This window comes from Corvus brachyrhynchos, unplaced genomic scaffold (assembly GCF_000691975.1).
Source record: "Corvus brachyrhynchos isolate BGI_N302 unplaced genomic scaffold, ASM69197v1 scaffold103, whole genome shotgun sequence".
In the NCBI taxonomy this organism is placed as follows: domain Eukaryota; kingdom Metazoa; phylum Chordata; class Aves; order Passeriformes; family Corvidae; genus Corvus; species Corvus brachyrhynchos.
This window is the reverse complement of record NW_008237436.1, coordinates 5159953-5182706: the sequence shown is the minus strand read 5'-3', so window position 1 is coordinate 5182706 and position 22754 is coordinate 5159953. Positions and strand designations below refer to the sequence as shown.

Genomic DNA, 22754 nt, shown 5'->3' with positions numbered 1-22754 from the left:
GAATAAAGCTAATGTACAGGCATTTAACACAGAGCTAACTGGAATTCCATATTTCCAGTATGTGCGCAGTGACACTAAGGATTTGAAGTAAATTTTGTTCCAGATCAGATTTAATATACATTATAAAAGACAAATTTAGAAGAAAATTAAAACAGTGTGCATGTTCAGGAAATATACACTTATGGTGCTTAATTTCCTTTTGTAATTTAATTTTGTGTATTTTTTATTATTTCATGATTGCACGTACAACACCTTTTGACATTTCAAAATCTATATGACAGAGTATGATTAGAGGTTTTACATGTGTCCGGGCCTGTAATAACAACTGGAAAATGTTTGTCTTTTTTCCTGAGTTACCCTGGAGCATCAGACTTTCTATGTGCATTTTAGTCTTTGAGTTACTTCTAGTGCACTTCGAGCTAGAAAAGATCAAACTATATAACCTCCTGCTGCACCATACCCTGTGGTACCGCATATTAGGCTAATTACTACACCAGTGCTCTCCCTCAGATTTTTTTAAACCTGAAATTCTATATTTCTGTGAAATGACAAATTCTGAGCCCAAACACTTGTAATCTAAAAATTTATTTTCCCTGCAGGAAATCAACATGTTTTCCTAACCAACTAACAGCTGTTGTTTCAAAAGACAAGAACAAGCCCCATTTTTAGAAAAGCATTCAGCTCAAGCTCTGATATGAGGTCTGATGCCAGGGATGGCTCTTCCCCTAAAATTTCCCTGTGGGTGAGGAGCTTAGCAAAACGCTAACAGTTTGTTCCCGCAGACTGTCCTTCCTTTTGCCTGCTGTGTGCTTTCTAAATCCCTCTCCTCTAAGGAGGGCCACAGAGAAGCCACGAGGGCCCTTCTACTTAGGAAGGAGAATAATTGCTAGCTCCCTGTGTCCCTGTCCCTGGCTCCTTCCCAGCAAGGCTGTGCTGGGTACTGGCTCTTCCCTTGCAGCACAACCCCTCCTCATGTGCGCGCTTGCTGCACTGCTGCTCCACCAGACCTAGGAGCTCTCCTGGTCTTGTAAACTGAACAAGGGCACTAATCGTCCTTGTTATTAGTCCTACTTATCTTTCCTTGCCCAGATACCTGTTTGCACCTTCTATCTGCTGGTCTCTGTCCCCCATGCAGCTGCCCCTGCTGGCCAGCGCCCATGCACAACTCCCACTGCTCTCCACAGACCCTGACTTGCCCTCTGCAAAATTCTGGGCTTCTTTGCTCTGTTCTCTTTCAACCAAGCTCTAACTGGGGAATTGTTTCTCGTTTTGTGCTTAAGGTCAAGGGGCTGAATGAACTCCCCAGGGGTCCTCACTGAAAATGTCTCAAAACCAAAAGTAGTTAATTATTTACATGCCTAAGGAAAGCACACACTTTTCTCTACCACTGCCTGTGTTTGGCATCTGGCATAGCAAAATTTATGGAGGAGCTCAGTGTATGGCCCATTTGTGCATTATATTTTTATTTTGAAAGCCCCAGAAAAGCCAAAGCCTTATTACCATGACAAAGTAATGCTTGAATCTGTAACTATATAACCTACATCTTATAAAACAAGCCCTGGTTTTGTCTCCCAGCTGCCATCTCAGGTTGGTCCTTAGTAATGAAAAGGCACCATAAACTTATTTTATGTCCTACTCTGTAGTAAAGCACAGTGTAATAGGGGGCAGGCACAGGCAATTTCTATCTTCAGTCACTTCACTGTGAAAAGTACTAATCACAAATGAGAATCATAGCTTCAATATTTTGTATTTATGAACAGAGAAAATGGAGTGGGACAAAAGTAAAGGTATGAGGAAGTGTTCAGTCTTTACCAGCCCCTGACAACTGATGGTGTGATTGCCTATGAACAGTGGAAGAGAGTCAAAGAAGGTTTTAGAACTTGTGCTGTGCTTACCTCCCATAAACAGTTGGACATGCAGGTGCATGTGCTCTTTCCAGAAGCACTCTGCAAGCAAATGCTGAGAGATGGAGCTAGAAATTATGCAGCTCAGCTTCTGGTGCGTGGCAAATGCTGTATCTGCAGCTCTCTGCATGCAAGTCCTGATGCAGACAGAAGTGGAAAGGTGAATGAGGCATCAGAAATAAACCTAATACTGCAGCTGTGACTAGGTGTGGCTTTGGAGAGAAACTAGTAAACCAGTAAGTGTCCCTGAAGATTATGATCCCCATATAAAATTGTCATTTTTCTACACTGTTGAAAAAGCCAGGTCACATTTGCATTAAGCAAAATGGAAGATAGTGTTAGCTTTTGGACTACCAGTCATTAGGCACCACCAAGAAAATCTGATTTTATTTTTCTGCTTCAGATTGTTCAGATTCTGTGGGACATTTTCCTATAAGATGTCTGTGAACATACTCATGAGAGAGGGGAAAGTTAATAACACAAACTTTATTTTCCCTCTAGAACAAGTCGTTTGCCTTAAATCTCTCTGTTTTTCCAGTGTATCCACAGCTGTGACACAGTTCTTCAGGCTAAAATGCAGCCCTCAACAAACACTAATGGTTTAAAAAAGGAAAGCAAGCAGGAAAATACATTATTGTCTCAGGGTTTTGCTTTTTATTGCTCTTTCTCCTTACTTCTTTGATGAATGTTTTCTGCTTGAAGTCCTGTGTCTGTGACTGTCACACCATGGTCAAACAAGCAGGGCAGGACCTCGTGTTACTGCACTCAGCATGGTCCCCAGAGCTATTTTGATGGGAGCTGTGGGTGGGCAGGAGGAGCTGAGCTTGGGTGGCTGCTCTGGCTTTCTGGGGAAGTTGTAACTCCCTGGTACAAGAGGCAGTCTCTGACTGCAGAACTTTGACAGCTGGCAGACCATCCTGAGGCCTTAACCAGAGAGCTCCAGTGGTGGGATGAATAATAACGGACACTGAGTTACCTCTCTCTGAAATATTCCATGCCCTGTTTCATCCCACACTGGCATAGCGTCTTGCAGGTTTGTGCACTGAATGTGCTTGCCCACCTCTGTCCCTGCCTGACTTACTGCACAGGCAGAGACCCACTCTCATGTGTCTGGGCAGCCACATCCAGCACAGCTCCGACATGTCCTGCCTGCTTCTGGCTCAAGCCTCTCTCTTGCCTACATGAGACCATCTTGGGAAAGCTGGTCTCCAGAAAAGGCAGCTTCCTTACTGGAAAAGGTGACAGGGCAGGGACTTGCAGGTAACTTCAGTCAGCTTTGCACTGTTCCACCTATTCCACTTCTCCTGCAGCCCAGAATGAGGTTGCACAGCAAGGTAAAGAGACAGAACACAGCACTCAAAACAGATAGGATGGGTTACCTGTGTAGCTATTCATGCCTTAATGAGATTTGTCATGGGGCAGATGACTGGAAAGCCAATATAGTGTGTAAGGCCTTCTTTTGTCCTTCTTTAGTGCTGTGAATGTCAGCTCAGCCACGTGTACACTGTTGTGGTTGCAGACATGGCAGGTTGGCATCCAACCCAGCAGTGCTGTGTAGCATCATTCTGTGCAGAGCCCAGGATGTGAATTGGTGAAATACTTAATTTTGCCATTTTGGTATGTATCTTAGTGATATAGTTCTGCATAGTTATGAACAGAATTATAAACCAGATGTCTTTCTATCTTTGATTTTTTCTAAAACAGGTGTGAAGAAAGAAGTACAAAAAGATCAGGATGCTAGCAGACCAGCTGTCTCATCCCCTAAGAAATCAGCAGTAACAGCCACAAAACTCCACTCACCAGGTATTTATGAACCTGAAAGCACTGCTTCAGGAAAGATTTAAACTTGTTGACTTTGCATCTCTTGTTAACACACTCAAATCTGAGACCTGCTATTGTTAAGTGAGGATTGATTGTGTCCAAGGTTCATTAAGCTGGCTGCAGCAGGCTTTATCATACCAATGCATGAGCTGAATAGACTTTTGTTCTCTTTGTTATAACCATGCAATCATCTCTCCCTCAAAACAAAGAGTTGTTGCTATTACGTGTTTAAGGGCACAGGAACATTTTTTTAATCATTCCAATTTTATTACATAAAAAGAGAACAGATAGATATAGCAAAATAAAATACACCTCAGACAATTGCCTGGAGTGATAGTGTGTTGCTCAGAATCTATTCTTACTTTTATGCAGAGGGACTAAATTTCCTGGGCTATTTCTATGCATAACTGGAAAAGGGATTATCTATAGAAATAGCCTTCAAAGTGCTATTGGAATGTTGTCAACTTATCCCTCAATATTGGGCACAAACACATGGTTTTAACATTTCTGAAGAATACGTGTTTTTGTTTACTGAAATGAAGAGGACTTGTGTCTATTTATGTCTACTAAGTGTACATTAACAAATGGATAAGGTGCCTAAAGGCTTTTGTGAGGCTGGCCTTTGGCTGATCTAAATGCTTCTGAAATGAGCGCGCGTGGTCTCACCGATTTCATTGTGCTTGCAGTTTATCTTCTGTTGCGTCGTTTTTCAGACACTGCTTGAATACCTAAAACATCATCTCTACAGATGTATCATACTTGAGTTATAGGTGTGGGGGATAGAACTCCATGTTGCTTCATTTGGTGGCAAAATGTAAAAGCATGTAGATCGGCTCTCCAGCTCCTATAACTTGCACCAAGAGTCTCTCCATTATTACTAGACTCAATCCCTACTCTTCTCCTTCTCAACCAACAAAATCAAGAAAACTGAAGGTTAAATTTAATCTTCCCAGGCACCAACAGGACACAAAATTCTTCTCCTTACAAAGATATTAGAGTAAAAAGATGAACTTAACACGGTCCTCTGAGTCATATAATTTACAGGCTATTTTGCACCTGGTGAGATCACAGAGAGGTCCAAAGAATTCGTTGCAGAGACTGCCAGACCAGAAGCTCACCAGTGTTTATAACAGTGGGAGTCCAGTTTTAAGCATCAGCACTGATTGTGGCTGTAGCAGCATGTTACAGCATAGCTGATTTGCTTCCACTAGGATTACAAAGCAAAATGGAACACAGGAATGTTTGTAAAGTGTATTTGTATTGTCTTAAGGAGGTCTGCATTTCCACAGGTGACTTAATAATTTTCAGGGCTTAAAGTTTTGGCATATCCAATTCATGAGGCCTCAAAGTTTTCTTCATTCTAGTGAGAGGCTGAGTACTAACCTCCATCCATCAGACTGATTTAGAATTTGTTCAGCTTGGTTGTGTGCAATTAAGGCAATCTAAATTTGTTTATCACTGTAAGGATCAAGTAGGAAAATAAACCTCATCTTAATTTATTTTTTTTAGAGTAGCCTTTGGCATTCTTTGAAATAATTACAGCAATAACAAAGCAATAATGACAATTTTTTCACCTACTTAACTATTTCAAAAAATAGTCAAAGCAGCCTTTGAAGAGGACACAGAGTGTAGCTGGTGCTAAGGGGCAGTAACAGCCTTTCCTCTGTCAGAATCACAAACTCCTGCATCATTTACACTTTTCAGTGGGAGAGAATGCGTCTCACAGGTAACTCCACCACAGCTACATCTGGCCATGAAACAGGTTCTAAAATTTCTGAGTGCTCTTTCTAGGTTGTATTTGCCTCTGTTACTGGCCTTCTCACATTCAGTTTCTTTTGATCAGTGCTGGTTTTCAACTGTTATACACAAATTTTTTGAGCCTTGAATCTGAAAACTTGCAATGGAGTTTTGACATGCAGAGTCTTGCAGGGATCTCAATTTTATCCTTTGTTGCAGTACTATTCCTGAGATCTGTGTATAGGAGCAGGTGTCCACAGATGCAAGTGCTCTCCTTCCACTTCATTTTAGAATGGTGCCAACTGTTTCTGGCATCTGTCACTCTACAGAATGCTTGATATCAATTGTCTCAAAGTAATTTGCTCCCTTTCCTTACCAAAATGTTGGAAATTGGACAGTTAAAAGGCGAATAAATTGCATTCCCTATCTAAATCCTCCTGAACAGTGTTAATTATGAGTATATACTTGTCATGTCTCCTTAGTTCAAACACTCACTTAGATAAAAAAGGCTTGGGAGTTTTCAAGTGGATCAAAGGGGTTCAGTGATTTCAGCACACACTGGGTCTGCCCCTCTGGTCCCACCATCAGCAAAAAGGACATTGAGGATCAGGGCCAGCATCATTAATATATACCCTGTTTTGTGCAGAGCAACAGAAGAGAGACATCAATGGTGGAATAAGCTTAGTAAGCTGCCTTTCAGACCCAAATGAACCGAGAAATTCAGATTTATCCCTGAGGAGAATAGCACCGTTTAATTTACAAGGACAGCTTATAATACTGACAAGGACAACACAGAGATGTGCACTTCAAATCTTCCAGCTAACGGGAAGGCTAGAAAGATGCAAGCAACCTGATGGGTTTCTGTTTTAATTAAAACTGAACTGATTTCAAGGGCTTTCCCCTACACTTCTCCCTAAGCCTTCTGTTGTAACATCACTGTCCTTCTTAAACAACCCAAGATTTTTTTATACTAAAAAGACAGATATTTATGGCTGTTGTTTTTATGAATTTCTTATTTTGTGGTATTACCTACTGTACAGTTAAGAGCCCCTTGATATGAATGGAAAAATTGGTAAGAAAAAACCATTACTGCACAAAAAGGTTGCCAGGCTTTAAGTAACATAAAAACGGATAGAGGGCAATAGCTATGCTGGTCGAACTCTGTTAATGACAAAAACTCCTTGTGTTGTATTATTTAAGTCTTCCAACAACATGGCATTAGTTTTGATGCTGCAGAACATGATATTCTTTTTCACAAATGCAAGTCATGGACACAAAGAGTTTCAAAGGGTTTTTTTGCACTTGTGGCTCTTTGCAGTTGCACCATGAGATGCCTGCAGACCTGAGGGAGCATCTCTGCTGGAGCTGGCTCCCTGTAAGCTTAGCCTGGAGCCAGGACGTAGCTCAGCAAGATGGAAGATGTGCACCCAATGGCTGCACACAAGCCTGGGGATCTGAAAAAGTAGGAATACACTCCTGGGGTATTGCTCTGGGGAAGCCATACTGTTTCCCTGCCTGATCTAGTAAAATTGCCCTAAAGGACCTATTTGCACACCCAGACCAGAGTCTTAAAGATCTAAAAGATCTGAAGCACATCTGACAAAATTACCTCTGGAATTTGTAATGCTCTACTTTACAAATTGGCTCAGATTCGTACCTTCAGAGGCGTCTCTGTGGAAGGATTCTGTGGCTTTTTAGGGAAGGGATAGGTACTATTCACAGCAGAAGACTGTCCCCTATTACATGATTGCTGGAGACTGGTTGTAGACATGGCTTCTGTGTTGTTTCTCAGGGACTGTATACTACAAGGCAATAAAATACAAACTCTCTATTTTTTTCATATTCTTGCATACACATCCTTTTCTACTAACACAGAAATGTTCCAGATGCACGTCCACCATCTCTAGTAACACGTGGGATAAAGATGTCTGACTCATATTTTCTCCCTCTTTCTTACTGACTTCAGCTTCTAGGCTAAAAGCTGGAGAAAAATGGGAGGATCTGTGGAAGACCAGAGGTCCCTGGCCAGTATTCAGGAATGAGCTAAAGAGCATCAGCCGAGGGGTAGCAAAAGGGTAGCAAAAAAGACTGAGGGTGGCAAAAAAATTCAGTAAGCTGTGGAAAGGTGATGCCCAGCTGGCCATAAATGTTTGCAGAGGAGAGTTCTCAGAAAGCAGAGAAGGTAAAGACAAAACAGATTTTCCGAGCAGTGGATTGAGCAGCCCGATGCTACCAGGACAATGGCCCTTCTTGCTTTGTCCTCATAACTGGGTATATCCACAGAAATGGATAGTTGACTCAAGCAGGATGTGAACTGAGGAAAAACCCTCACTGCCCTGAAGTGGCTTATCATGAGTAAGCTTTAGTTCTTGTGCCATTGATATGAATATGACACAGTATTTGTGCTGATACCCTGAACTCAAGCTACACTAGTGCTTTCACATCTTTGTACAGCATCAGGCTTGCTTCAAGCCAACTTGGAGCACACCAGAGGAGCCAGAGTCTGTCTGGGCCTGGACAAGCAAACTGTGTAGTGATTCTGGTGTGGTCGATGATGCTGAGAGAGCAGCCATGCAGAGCCCGTGATGTAACTCTTGTGCATTGTGTGGCATTTGGTGGCACTTCAGTACAAACCTGCTAAGTGCTGCAATTTTAGACATGTTGTAAAGGTGAGAGCAAGGGGAGCTCTCAAGGTAGAAAGTAATAGTGATATCCTGATATCCATGGGGTGTTTGCATTCAGAGAGGGACAACTCCAGCCCCACATTGTTCTGTTCAGAGGCCAAATGAAATCTGCAAAGGCAAAGGAAAACTGGCACCTCCGTCGAGTCACCAAGCTGGGGGTTCATGTGGACAAAGAAACCATGTGTAGAGTATAAATGTCATCTAGCTGTTTTCCACATCCACAATAAGATAAGGTGAATCCTGACCTGGAAGTGCCCATTTGTCTCACTGCCATTCAAGAGAGTCCAGCATCACACATCAAGATGCAGACCTCCGTTCTTCTAGATGTCTAGCAGAGGTGAGGTGATTCCTTCCTCCAACAACCTCAGTTCTCAGTGATACTCTCTTAGGACAGCTCTCCCCAACTTGTAGAAGACTTTCAGGCTCAGAGCCTGAGGTGACATGACTGATAAAAAGCTTTGAGCTTTGTCCCGTAAAAAAACATATTTCACTGGGCTCTTGCTTTTTTTTTTGAAAGACTGAAAGTTTTTTTCTTTTGAAGGGATGAGTCTCAAAGGCCATAGAAACACATAAAGGTCATGTCTATACATATAAAGTGAGTCTCCTGAATGGTCTTTTCTTCTCTCCTTTGTAGGACATCCCAAGCAAAGGCCAACCACCCCAAGGAATGGATTCTCGCCCAAACCAGGAGAGGGTCGAGACACTGAAAAGCAGTTCATTCAGAGACTGAAGGAAAAGTGTGATGAGCAGTCCCGGCAATTGATCAATATCCAAGATGAGCTTAAGAGGGCCAGCTGTGGCTTTGATGTCTTTGCTATAACAACCCAGTACTTTTTCAGGCAGGTAAGTGCAATGGGTGCTTCATACCATTGAAAAGATTCTTTGTCTTTACACCTGCCACTTGCCAAAATTTATTCCACAGTCACTGAAAATTTGTTCTTGGGACCAAAGCATGTAATTTCTTTACAATGTTTATTATGAGAAGGGAATTTTAATTTCATAGAATCATAGAAAGAAAATCTGCAATAACAAAGGAAATCTGACACCTCTGTCAAGTCACCAAGCTTGGGGATTGGATGGCCGAAGAACCATGTGTAAAGCGTAGATGCCATCCAATCTGGTAAGTTGAATAATTTGATGCTATATATTTGAAAATAAAAGTTCAGGAACTTGGAAGAATTTTGTGCGAAGTATTTGTCATAAGCAGGCATTTTTAGGAGTAAAGGAGATGCAGAAACTTAGAATTCCCAGTCTCTGATTGCTAGCACTGGTATGGAAAGTGTAACTGAGATATTAATACTTGTGAGCAACCAAAATTGTTAGATGAAGGAAACTATTTGATTTCCCTCAATAATTATCTACTCTTCCTGTTCACCATGAATCAAGCAGAGTGTCCCTGTTACAGGGTTGCCAGTTGCTGAAGATGTTAGGATAACATTTTCTCAGCATGTAGAAGATTACGCACAGCACGTACAGGGAACATAAAGAAAATGTTGCTGGTAATTAGAGAACCTTGTTTATTCACTCAAGTCAAAATGAATAAATTCTAAGACAACCAAAATAACCATGAAAGACTTGAAAGTGTTGCTTGTTTCAAAAGCTGTTTAGTGATCTAGGAAATGTAGCTGGGCACTCAGGTCCAGGCCTGGTTCACATGATCCCCCATATTTTACAACATCCCAGGCTAAGCTGGTGTCCCAGCTACTTTGTACAACAGGCAGACAATCAACAGCAGGAGGACCTAAGGTTTGGATAATACCCTTGATTGCCCCCTTCTCTGCTTTTGGAAGAGACAAGAATAAATCTTCTGTGTTAAATGAGAGAAAGAGAAACAAGAAAACAAAACCTAAATTCAATCAATCTTAAAAATTCTGAAATACTTTATTTAGTTTTGGGGTATTTTATATTAGTGGGAAAGGTTACCTTTGAATAAATAACCACAGTTCACACTGTTCCCTAAGTAGGAGCTGATCTTGCCGGGGGAGATTCACTGAACTGAAAAAACAGGGAATTTTTAAAATGTCCTAAATATTTTAAATACATTCCCAGGAGATTTCCCCCCTCTATTTTTCTTTCGACTTGACATTTCTGTATTTCAGGACTTGCTGAGCATTTCTAAACACTTTTGGGTGGGTTTTGGGTTTTTTTTTTTTGGTTGGGTTTTTTTTTTAGCTTTTTTGGTTGGTTTATTTTTGTTTTGGGTTTGGGTTTTTTTTGAGCTGACTTTGGAGTATTCTTGTTTAAATCAGAGGGAAATAAAAAAGGGCAGAGCACTGTCAGCTCAGCTTTGTCTGTGCATTTTCCACTGGGGAGAGATTTTTCATCACATGCCTCATTCACAATTTGCTGAAGGAACCCTGGAAACTTGGGCTTATCTCCTTCATCTCCTCTGGATATGTTTTAAATGAGAACAGCTGCTGCAGCTGAGCTTTGAGATGACTGTCATTCTGTTGGCTCATGTTGGATCTGTCCTGAAAATGCCTCCTAAATTGGACAACTCAGGTGTCTTTATTTAACAGCATCCTCTCCAAGTCCTGGCCAAGCACAGCTGCACCTCATGTACCCAGCTCCTCTGTATTATCAGGCCAGCTGGGGATTGCAGTAATGCCCCTCTGAGTGCCTGAAGGTGAAAAATAATACACCTGTCGACTTCAGGCACCTTCAGGTTTGGGCAGGATTAGGTGTTGATTTTTTTCAGATCCACCCAGGTGTGGTACCTCCTTTAGGAATATGGTTGCTTTAGGCTCCATTTTTAGTGCATGCAGGCAGGTGAACACTTCATGAAGATTATTTAAAGCACCAAAGTCCTGAATTTCTGCTTGAGTTACTTGCCTGTCCCATCTGAGACTTCCAGGGAGTAGTAAGGCTGCTGCACTCCTAAATTCAATGCTTAAGTCGAGAGCTTGCATACAGTGGGACAGCCTGGGACTACTCAAGCAGTTGTGTAACTGGGCAGTCAGTTGTCTTGCAACACAGACACAGACAAGTTTTTGAGTGTCATTCAAAAATACAATCTGTAGACATCTTCTGAGATGGCTTTATTGTCTGAAAGCTTGAGCAAAATTGAGTTGGCTGGCTTTGAGTTAGGGCAGTATGGGGAAAAAAAACTTTTCACATTATAAAAATAATAAGAGTTGTGTGTGTTTGTTTCTGAGAACCCTGCAGGCAAAATGGTTGAGGTCTGAGTGGAACTGCAGTGTGGCAAAGGAAAAACACTCATTCAAGAAAAAGGTGCGGCCATATTCCAGAGAAATTTGGGGCTGTTTTGACCCGCTGGCAGTTCCACTCTGTTTAGCAGAGGGCCCAACCCTATCTTGGTACTCGGGAGCCTCTTTTGGGCTGATAATCACTTGGGTCCAATGTCTCTTTCTCCTTAAATCACAACAAAATAGTGTTCAAAACATAGATTTTTCTCAGATTTGGACCTGAATTCTGTTGGAAAACATGCTCCTACACAGTGAGGACAGGAATGAGTCCTAATGACAACCCAAGGACCAGTGTTTTGCATGCAGGTAGGAGTCTGCCCATGCCCATGGCTCTCTTGTCTTGCTCACACTGTTTCTCTTCCTTCTCCAAAGCTGGGGAAAGCACCAATGCAAGTGGTCCAGCAGACATACTTAGCTGTAGAAAGAGAGTGCTGTATGTAATAGAGAGTGTTGGACCACACCAGCAGTTGCTTTGAGTGCTTTAAGATTACATAACCATTTTCTTTTAGTTTCTTGGATTTGTTTTCTGACTGTTTCAGACCACTGCTGAATGGTATCCTGGAATCGTCTCTCTTTCTCAGTTGAAAATGCACATAATTGGCATGGTCCTTTTAATTGGCATATAGAAGTGCACAGCATGTAACAGTATTTATTACAGACCCATTAAATGCCAGATAAACCAAATTTCTATCCTTGGGAAAAGCCTAGGCAATCGGAGCAGGTGATAACTGAGGAAGTAGACACAAAAAATATTAAAGCAGTGGCTCTGACATAAGCATGAAAAGTAATGATTGCAGTGCCTGTTCAGAGCATGGCTTTTAATTATTATTTAATTAGCAGATGTATTAACTTAAGACCCTCATATATGCACATGACTCTTGCTGACTTTTGGAACTGCTTCAAATTAATTCTGAAGAGGAGATTAAGTTTGTCCTTAATGTTGTCAGATGCTCATCTTGCCGATACAACCCTTGTGCTGTGCTGGTACTCCAAAGTGAACAACTGACTGACGGGAGCTGGAGTGACACCAGGAAGAGTTTTTAGAGCAACTATCTCTAGACCCCTGATCTGGATGACTCCTGAACTGCTCTGGCTTGTTAGCCCAGTGATAGTGGCAGTCCTGGCCCAGTTTCAGCCCTGTTCAGTGAAGTGGCCAGCAGTGATCCCTCTTGGAAGTGGTAACAGTGCCATCTAAAGGAGAGTCACCCGAAGTGACAAATTTTGGAGAGAAAAATCTTTCCGGACGTAAATGGGGAGAAAAACAAAAAAATCCACTTTCAGGTCCCTAGTCCGCTCAGAGAAGCGTTTGTGTTGGGGGCTGCTGTGGCCAAACTGCACCGAGGTCCTGGAAACTGGGCTAATGGCTCTCTGCAATCCAGCCTGCCCCAGCAGGAAAGTGGAGTCCTAGTTCTGCCTCTGAAACTTCAGAGGAGGATTCTAGAGCTACAGTGCATGTGAGGAGAAGGGATCCTTTCTGGGCTGCAGACCCCAAGGGTGGGATCAGGGAAGGGAAAGGGAGGAGTTTCCAGACCTGCACACAGTCTCTTGGTGTGATTTTCATCGTGGGGGAAAAACTGCTCAGGACAGGTCCCAGCACAAGTGCAGCTGGATCAGCTAGGAATGGAGGAACTACACAGATGTCCTGAACAAGAGTTGGGACAACACTGTATTTGATGGCATCCCAGAACTTTGTGTCTACCAAGACTGGGAAAGGCATGTCACCAGTAACCAGAGTGTGTTTGCCTGCACATCTAACCATGGGTATGCAGTACATGTCTTCCAGAAGAGTAAACACACACAGCAATATCCTGCAAAATCTAGGGTGGGCAAGGAAGACCTTTCCCTCCTTTAAATAACAAATAAGTGTGTGCTTGTGTGTCTTCTTGAGAGTAATGTTCCTGTCCTGTGAATGAACAACATGCCACCCAGTGTCATGTAACATCTCTGGCCAATGACCACTTGTGCTAGAGGCAAAATTGGCCATGCTATTTATAAGTTGCTTGGCACTTCCCACCACTGCCTCCAAAACATTAATTTGGGCTAACATTTCGAGGGATTATCTTTGGCTAAGCTGAAAATGGTTTATTTTCACAACTGTCTCAGAGAAGAAGTTCAGGAAAAATATATCTATTTGTTCGTGCCTGATGCTGGCAGAGTGGTGAGAAGCTGGCACTCTCCGGAAAGATTGAACTTCTGGCTTTCAGGGGTAATGCTTTCCCAGCATTTGCAAAATATGTTTTAATCTGGCCCAAGAATAGTCCTTAGAAGAGTGCCATTCCTCCCTCCTCACGATTACAGTTAGCAGTATTGAGCAAGTTCATTCTTTTCATTGCTCCTGAAGGAGACCAGAGCAGTCAGAGCAGCTCAATATTTCCATTCTGTATTCTGAAAAAAAATACACTTTGGACTCATCAAACACTGACAGTTTAGGGTTATGAATAAAAAAAAACTTATTTCACGGAAAACAAAACACTTTGTTTACTTGGGAGGAAAAAAAATAGAAAGAAGCTCTGTCATCATTTAGAGCTTTCTAAACTGCTTTTTAAGGAGAAATGCACAAGATTTGGTACGTGGGGCTATTAGTTATGGTAATGATGCCTTTTCCTGGTCTTAAAATCAAGAGTCATACACGGTTAGAAGGGGAAAAGGGATTTTACCTTGGTATTTTTCTTAAGGATCCTTAGGTGCCCATGTCCAGGTCATATGCATCAAAATGCACCCCGCTGAATTATGCCCCCCCCCAAAAGATCAGGTATAACATTATAGGTTTTACTAATTAGGATATCTATCAAAGATTCCCCAATGAGAGGCTCAAGTGAGCCCCCCGTCCCCAAGGAACCCCTGGATGGTTCTATCTTGGTTTACAGAATGTGTTCTGGAGAGGACCTTGGGGTCTGGGGCACACTGATCCCTAGCTACGAAGCTTCTAAAATGTTTAGTCTCTTAGCTTGACAAACAAGTCTAAGAATGTAGGGAAAAAGCACTAGGAGTACAGAAGTTGTAAAAAGGTGTAACAGGGATATAAAAGAAAAGGCAAAAAATCTTCATGGCATCAGTAAAACGGAGCAGTAAGAATCCAGAGGTGTACTCCTTTACTTGCAAGCATTACAATGAAGGCTCTACAGTGCAGATGCTGTGGGGCCTGCAGGCCACTCACACGTGGTCGGTCTACGCAAGGAATGGATTGGGGTTTGTGAAATGAAGGAAATCACCTTCTGCAGGCCCCTGCTTATTTTCTGTCTATGCTAAAAGTCAGGCAGTGAGTTAGGTAAGGTGCTACAGGAATAGAAACCTTAAAGCAGCTTAGTATCTTTCCCTTCCTCATCCTTTGGGTACCTTTGGATGTTACACTGCTTCCAGACAGTATGGCCAGCTCTGCTTCAGGCCCTGCAAAACAGAAGGAAAAAGGTGCAGGGAATCTCTTGGCTTCTCCCTGTGTCCTCAGTGGCCTTCTTAGAGACACTGCTGTGACAAAAAGTGCAAATTTTAGTTTCGGGAGGTGGAAGAATATGCTTCCCTGGGAATTGCTGGAGTAGTTACATGGCCTTGTTTTGAAAAAAAACCCAAATTAGACTATGTTCGTATCCTTGGCTGGAGAAGGGTTTTGTTAGTTACACATAAATATTTTAAATTTTGAGATAAAAAAGAAATAGCTCCAGGCATTCTAATGCTCCTCTTGAAGAGGTTTTAAATGGCCATTAAAAATTAAAGACCTCTTTATTTACATGTTGTCCTTGAAGAGAAATATATTTAGGATGTGTGCCAAGCATCAGGTAAAAGTGAATTTATTTTCTCCTTTTGTTTTTATTATCTATCTCTTCTGTAAGCAACTGACTTTGACAGCCTTGATTTTATACTGCATTCAGAGGAAAAAACACGTAAGAGTCAGAAGTGGTTCTTGTAATGTTGGCAGCCTCCAAGCTGGGTAGGCGTCTGGGCTTGAGGGATTTGGCAACACATTGGAAGTGGTGTGAAAAGCAGTGATGAGTAATAGGGTCCAGTGCTGTTGTGGCCTCTCATCATAGACAGGGACAGGACAGGGAAAACCCAAATCACAGTGTTTTCATGCTGTTCTTTCAGTTCAGTGAAGGAGTCAATGGGAATGTGCACCTCTTCTAAATTCCATGCATTTTAAATTCCTCTCTTGCTGCAAAGAGGCAATATCCTCAGATCAATCATTGTTTGTTTTCTCGTGTTTTGTTTTTTGGAGGTTTTTTTCTTTGATTGCTTCATTGATTACTCCCCAGAGACACTCTACCAAGATTTCTAGTAAGAATGTAACAGAACAAAGGCTTTACAATCCAGTGTAGATCAATAGGTGCAAGGTTCATATATGAAAGTATTAATCACACCAGGAACTGAAGAATTTTTCTGTTTCCATGAGAGAACAGAAATATTTAACAAATGAAAATTTATAGATACCTTTCAGGAAGTAAATAAGGAAACCGTAACTCTCATTAGCAGTGGGGTGGACAAGACCTGGCCTGTCCAGGTCAGAGGGATCCCATCCTCTCTTTGGGAGTCAAAAAGCGGAGCCTCCCTTCGGAGGCAAACCTTTCAGCACATCTCTTGTTTTATGCACACAATTATGTGCATAAAATATTTATGACAAGACCAAATATCACTCTTTAAAGTTGCTGTAAAGGGGGAGGCCATGCCTCAATTCACAGATAATCTTCAAAAGTCATTTCAAAATGAAATTTTTGAACATAAGTCCAAAGATGGTTAGAATCAGCCTAGAGAGAGGGCAAATACTGAGTTCCCCTCCCAGAAGAAGCAGTGACCACTGCGTAACTTGACATATATTTACATGCTGGTGGTTACTTTTCAGTAACCTGTCCCTCTGGCAGATCCATGTCCCCCTCTCCCATGTGGCCAGCCTCAGGCATCGCATGATCGCTCATTCTGTGGCTGGAGCCTCACCTGGAGATGCCCATCGTAGCATCCCAGGAGCTCTCCTGCCCTCAGATACACACCCGTGGCCTTCCCTACCTTCCCCCTGCTTGGATTTTCACACCTCTGGCAGCAATAATTTTGTCTGGTGGCTTTACATTCCCCTCTGGGCAAAGTGGCACAGGTCCATTGATACAGACATGTCTAATAATGATCTATATAGGCATTGTAATAATATTGGCAACAATGATCAGTGCAACAGAACTTAAATTTTTTCAAGTTATCTTAGTGCTTCTACAGTCTAAAAAGTGGAACAATTTATTATCCATAACAAAGGTCTGGTAGTGCTATATGTCCATCAAACCAACCATGTGCCAGCTTATTAATTGCAGGAATACTATGGTTTTAGCCATCACAAAACATAAAGGCTAGCCTCACTTAAAAAATCAATTTTTATCTTCTTATTTGCCAGTGGAATACAATCTGTTTAAGTTAACATTAGCTTGTGTTTAATCAAATTACACAGAACAAGGAACAAAAAGATGATGGGATTGAACTGGGTTTGTTGAAAACAGAAAGCACTTGGCTGACTTAATGTATTCCTCTGTTAATATTTGAGCTTCAAATAGCTTTCTCAGTAGAAATGAAGACATTAATATTTTTGTTATTCCACAATTAATCCCAACAAGTGCTAGACATTTTGAGGATGACATAAAGATGATGTTCCAGTCCTGGAGCGCTTAGCATCTAAATAGGCAAAAGCCTGATGAAAACTGGGGAGTCAAATGGACTGAGTCTGGAGATTACCATATATTTAGTTTCTTAGGGGATTTATGTGGGAAGACAGGCATGTGTTTGTGTGTGTGCATGGATACACACACCTGCATGCATGTGAGCACACTGTGCGATGTGTTCTGCTTTCAGCTGTCCTCTGGGAAGAGGATCTGTGTTTCCAGTGACTGTACAGGGGACAGGGCTGGAGCACCAGAGGTCTTGGGATTGCTGACAGGGCCACAGTGACAGGCACCACTGGACGACTGGACAGTGAGATGTCCTGCCAGTGCGTCACCCAAGTGCAATAGTGAGGGCAGCCAAGAAGTCAAAGCAAACCCACATACACCAGGAGGTGCAGAGGCAGCAAGGGTTGTATGTATGCAGCTCTGTGAGCTGCAGAAGAGAGCCCAGCGAGTAGTTTCCTTTCTGCAGACAGGAATACTCCCACTGTTCGTGTTTATTTACACCAAATGAGTGTGATGAATATTTTACATCCCACACAGGTTCGTCCCATCTGCCCTTGTCGGTGTTTCCTGTGGTGCAGCACATTTCTCCAGGCAGCTGCAGAAATGAGCAGCAGGACGTGTCCTCAGCAGCACTTCTGGGCTGATGGCTGCTTCTGAGGCAAACAGGCTCCACAGCTATTCTTATTACCACATTCTGGTTTCATCTGTGAGGGAGAATTAGCTGTGTTTCTTCCTTGCTTTGTTTTGTTGGCTTTTTTTTTTTTTTATTGCTTAGTACACTACAGTCAGTGAATAGACCGAGAGGGATGCTTCCCCTCAGGGGACATATTGAGTGTGTCTGCCCATGGATTGTACAAGAAGCCCTGGCACCTTTGGTGTGCTGCCTGGAGAGTGCTGGGGTTCAACACCACTTACCAGAGAGGTGCCTGAATTTGGACCTTATTTGGGGCTGGAGATGCCTTTATACATCTGAGCTTTGGTGCCCCAGGCAGTTGGCTGCATGCTGCAAGAGGACCCTTTTGGTCCCATGACTCTTCAGTTCTGTGCAGGGTCTTGGCTTCCCCAAGAGTAGGGCTAGCTATTTTCCCCCTTTTCCCCCTTCATCTGGAGTATTGCATCACCTGCAACATGGAACATTCTTCCCATGCCTGGCATAGGCACCTTGCTCAGGCTGAACCTGAGCCTGGGGGATTGGTCTGACCACAAGATGGTTAAGTAAGCAGTGATCCCTTCAGCAGCTGAAGTTGGCTGCATTTCTGAAAATGGCTTTTGAAGCTTCTTGGAAAAACTTGTGTAATGTTGAGCTGTCTGTTTTAAGCTGCCTCACACCTCCTGCCAGGCAGGAGGTAAGCACCAAGACAGGTCTCTGATAGGCAAAGCTCCCCAGCCCTCTGAAGAGGCAATGACAACCCACAGATAACTTGCAGGTTAGGGAAGGATATGCTTGATAGGTTTAAGTGTCTGCCAAGTTATTTTGCCCTGGAAAGTAGAAGGAAAATGTTTAGGAGGGACTGGATGTTGTCCAGGTATCTCTGCATTTCCAGTGGGATCCATGTTGCAAAAGAAAAAAGGTTTTGGGATTTCTTTCTGCTCTGACTGTAAAAAACAGAGATCACCTCCTGATTTGGTAGAAGTTTTCAGATATTTGGCCTGATTTTTTTGCTTTCACCTCTTACTAACTGGTATTCTTAAAAACAAACACATTACAAAGGACCATAACATACTCAAAGCAATGGCTAGAACCATGAAAAGGATTAATTTAGAAATAAACATGGAACAGTTGGATATATGCCATGTATTTGTGTAGGTGCCACACATATGACTATAATGCTTGAACTTCTTTCCTATAGTTTTGGAATATCTTCTGTTTCATGTAAAACTTAATTTCACCAATCTTTAGTTAAAATGAAGTACTAGAAGTTACTGAGTGTTAGAGGCACTTAAATAAATGTTCTGTCTTCTTTCCTGTCACAATCCGCTAATACAAGCGAGGGTCGTGATGGTTCATTTATTGATCTCAGAGTGTAAAAGGACACAAGGGATTTCAATTTTATTCAGAACAGCGCACCTTTATTAAGGGCCCACAACACAGTAATGCAATAGAGGAGAGAAAGAGAGAGAGATAAAGAAAAACAAAGTAAAAGGGTAAAGAGGAAGAAAAGGAGGGTAATAGCTACCAACAGATGAGACGAAGTCCTCATGGCCTTCTGCCAATAGATTCGTCTTCTTTCCGTGGGGAGATCTCATCTTAGTTAATTTAGAAAGTTCCTTTATAGTCCTTTTCAGAAGTGAGGGGCAACTGGCCAAGGCCATATCTATGTTTCATAATAACATTGCAAAACTAGAAGCTAGCACTGACTATCACAGTTACATACCAAGCATGCCTTTCATAGGCAGTACTGCCTGCCATGGTTTGCAGCCTAGCCGCGTTAGCTGGCATGAGTTTGCTCTCACTTCTGCTTTCTAGCTGTATCTCCACATCTCCCTCCTTTCCCCAAAAGGTGAGGAGATCTACAGCCGATGTTATGAGGCCTGTTGCTTTGGGAAACAGGTACAGGACAGGTGTACAGGGCAGGTCACTCCTTTCCGCTTCAGCGCAGTCCTTCCTGCCTGGGCAGCAAGAATGGCGCAGTCCATTGCGACCTGCAATAATTTCCTCAGGAATGCGTACCAGTTCCCAGTGGGCACACCCGCAGGCAGCACTTGGGAGACACCCCACCTCAGCCAGGCCAGGACTCCTATGTTCAGTCTCTGTCCTTGGCGATGATCGTGAGGCAGATGAGGGATCTTCGGACCGTCTCTTACATTTCCCCGGTCCCAAAGGCATTTTTAAATGTCATTTGTAGAAAGACTTCAGATTATTTACTGTGTTCCCTCACCACTGCATACTCCTAAGCTAGAACGGTCTGCTGATATAATTTCCTGTCTCTCCAAAATTACTGTCGCAGTCCCAGGGGGTGAGAGTGTAAATATCACAAGACCTCTTATGTAGATGCATCAGCAGATGCATTCTGAGCTGACGCACAAGAGGGATTTTGCAGCAATGTAGTGGAACTTTCCCTGTTGACCAAGCTTCCTGGCAGATGTGAGATTGTTCCAGTGGAAAGCAAGGCTTGAAAATACAGATAGACTGTGATTACTATTTCACCTCGTGTTTCAAGACCGTGTGCCACATCTGCAAAAACCTCTCATATAGACATATAGACATGCTGACAGAAACGCAGCACTTCCTTTCTAAGTGAAGTTCTGATTTGAGCTTCAGTTTCTTAGGTACAACTTCATATCCCCATTGCAGTCCGTGTGGGTTGTGGTTACAGATTTTAGCAGCTGGAGAGCCACATATTTGATTAGTGGATGGCAAGCTGCCTGCACTTTTGAGCATGTAAAACCAACACACTCACAATCCCACTGCACTGGCTTTGAGTGGTGGATGCAGCAAAGCCAGGCTGAAACCAGCTCTGCCTGGAACTGGTCTGGCCATCAGCTGGAAGGGAGTAATCCTGGGAGCAATTAAGAGTTTCTGGTGTCAGCACAAATCAACATGAGCTCCTACTGTGAGCATGTGTTATGAAAAACTGTCAAGATCTTCAGGTGAGTAAGCGGAGATGCAGCAAGAAATAAGAGGGTGGTACCACCTGCACATTCAGCACTGGGGAGACTGATCGTGATTATATGACATTTTTTAGCACTGGTGCTCAGACAACTTCAGAAAACAGCGAAACAATAGAGAGGAAACAGAGAAGAGCAATAAGCAACTCTGAGATCTGGAAAAATGCCTCTTTGTGAGAGACAGTAGAAAACAATTGATTTCCTTTGTGAAAAAGGGCAAAATGGCTTGAGTCCAGAGCAGAAGAGTCCTCATAAGAAGGTAGTGCTGTGTACCAGAAAGTACTTACCTCAAGCAGGGGAAAATTTAGCAGAAACCACTGTCCAGAAGCAGAAGCTTTGCAGCTTCAACGTGAAGGAAGCATGTGGGAAACAGAGAAGCAACAGAAGCACAGACTTTTAGGACTAGAGATGATCAGTTATTAGAAGAAACCACTGTGAGAAGAGAAAGCAGATCCACACCTTGTCAGCAGTTTGCCAATGGATGCCTTTGTAGAGGGGATGTTTTCATCGAATGTAGTTATAGAACAGCAACTGTGTAAAATATCATGTCCTGTGATACAAAAATTGTGTTATTTGATTGAACCATCCCTTTGTCCTTTGCCCTTAAAGTCTACTAAGATCTGTAGGTAGCAAGAATATCTGGACATTTAATATTTGGTGGTGCAATATGTGTTAGAGGGGAGATGCCTATTTTGAGGTTGGAAGCCTTTTTCAGATAGATGTCAGGATGAGTTTTCCATGCAGAACATCTTTTCATCACACTCTCTAATGCAGGGTTACTTGCACCTTCTTCTGAATTTTCTGGCAATAATCATGGCTAGATGCAGGATCTAAATTAGATGGACCATGACTCAAAGTTATATATAAATGGCAATTATTGTGTTCCAAGGACATTTCCACATTTCAAGTGGAAAGTATATCTCCTTGATACTCCTTCTATGTCCTCACAGCCATCCAAGAGTATGTAGCTACACTTTTGAGTCATATACCCAAAGTACAACATGTCTCTTGCTTACCCCCCTTTCAGGTCTGAGCTATCTGGTTCCAGAAACAAACTCTAAAAGGTTTCAGCTGCAATCCTCCCAAAATTCCTGGGCCTTGCTCTCACCCCTGAGGTCTGATTCACATGCTGCTTCCTACAATCACTTCTCACACGTCATAACTTCTGAAGGTGGTGTGGTTATTATAATGATTTGAGAACTGTTTATTATGGTTCCTTCTTAAAACCAGCTCTAACTACAGGGGAGATAGTATAAATGAGGCTTTTCGGCAATGAGTTCTAAAAATCATCTGAGATAGGGTTTTTTTGTATAAAAACATTCCAAGCCCACAACTGAATTTGTTTGACTTCTCATTAATGGTAGTAAGTACTATTCTTCTCAGCAGAGCACTGAGAATCCTTCCTATAGGAGAAACTTGGTCCATGTAAAGCTGCTGGAATTCTTTGCCGCTGAAATTGCTGTCACAGGATGTCAGCACTTGTCCCTTGCTCTGCTTGGCTTCAAAATACAGCAGCTTGAAGTTGTCATTGGCTTTGGCCCAGAGTAACTAAGGAGGGGAGGAGAAGAGATTACCTGTTTGTTGGGAGAAGGGAACATTTCTCTGCAAAGTTGACTTAAGAAAATGGCCATCTGCTTCCAGCTACTCAGAGGTTTGGAATTTAGATATAGCCTTGCAGGGGACGTATTCCTGGGTAGAGGGCAGATGAGGAGTTCAGTGAAAACATGCATTTTTCCTTGTGATCTTGATGCATAAATGATATTGAATATGAGGAAACGTGAATTCCCTGACAACGAGAGCTAGTTCATTTGGAATGCTTACTTTGTACTTTTCCAGACATCAAGAACTAGAAAACGTAGAAATAAAGCATTGTTCTCTCATGAATTTTTTATCCATGGCCTTGCAAACTACTGCCACTAAAATAAATGTAAGGCTACACCAGCAGAAATAACAAAAGTTGAAGGAATTTTGTTTAGATCCTCACATTCTTTTTATATGAGAACTGAATCTGGCTCATCTGGCTGAGCTCTCTCACTTGAGAAACAGAGGGCATGTAGTCCGTGTTAATTCCTTAAATTCTAGAGTAAACATTCTATTCATCCAAATAGGCAATAGCATAATTGTATAGTTGAAAAACTATATTAAAAAATGTTTGCTTCC

At 42.4% G+C, this 22754-nt stretch overlaps 1 protein-coding gene across 4 annotated transcripts in view; it reads left to right on the top strand.

Moving 5' to 3' along the window:
* The window catches only part of MTUS2 (microtubule associated tumor suppressor candidate 2), a 261298-nt gene that overhangs the window by 199578 nt on the left and 38966 nt on the right, over nucleotides 1-22754 (top strand). For all 4 annotated transcript variants that reach the window (XM_017731364.1, XM_017731366.1, XM_008631454.2 and 1 more), the window contains 2 exons: nucleotides 3609-3707; nucleotides 8781-8989. In XM_017731364.1, the coding sequence (XP_017586853.1) occupies nucleotides 3609-3707; nucleotides 8781-8989 (308 nt within the window). The remainder of the gene's footprint in view (nucleotides 1-3608; nucleotides 3708-8780; nucleotides 8990-22754) is intronic.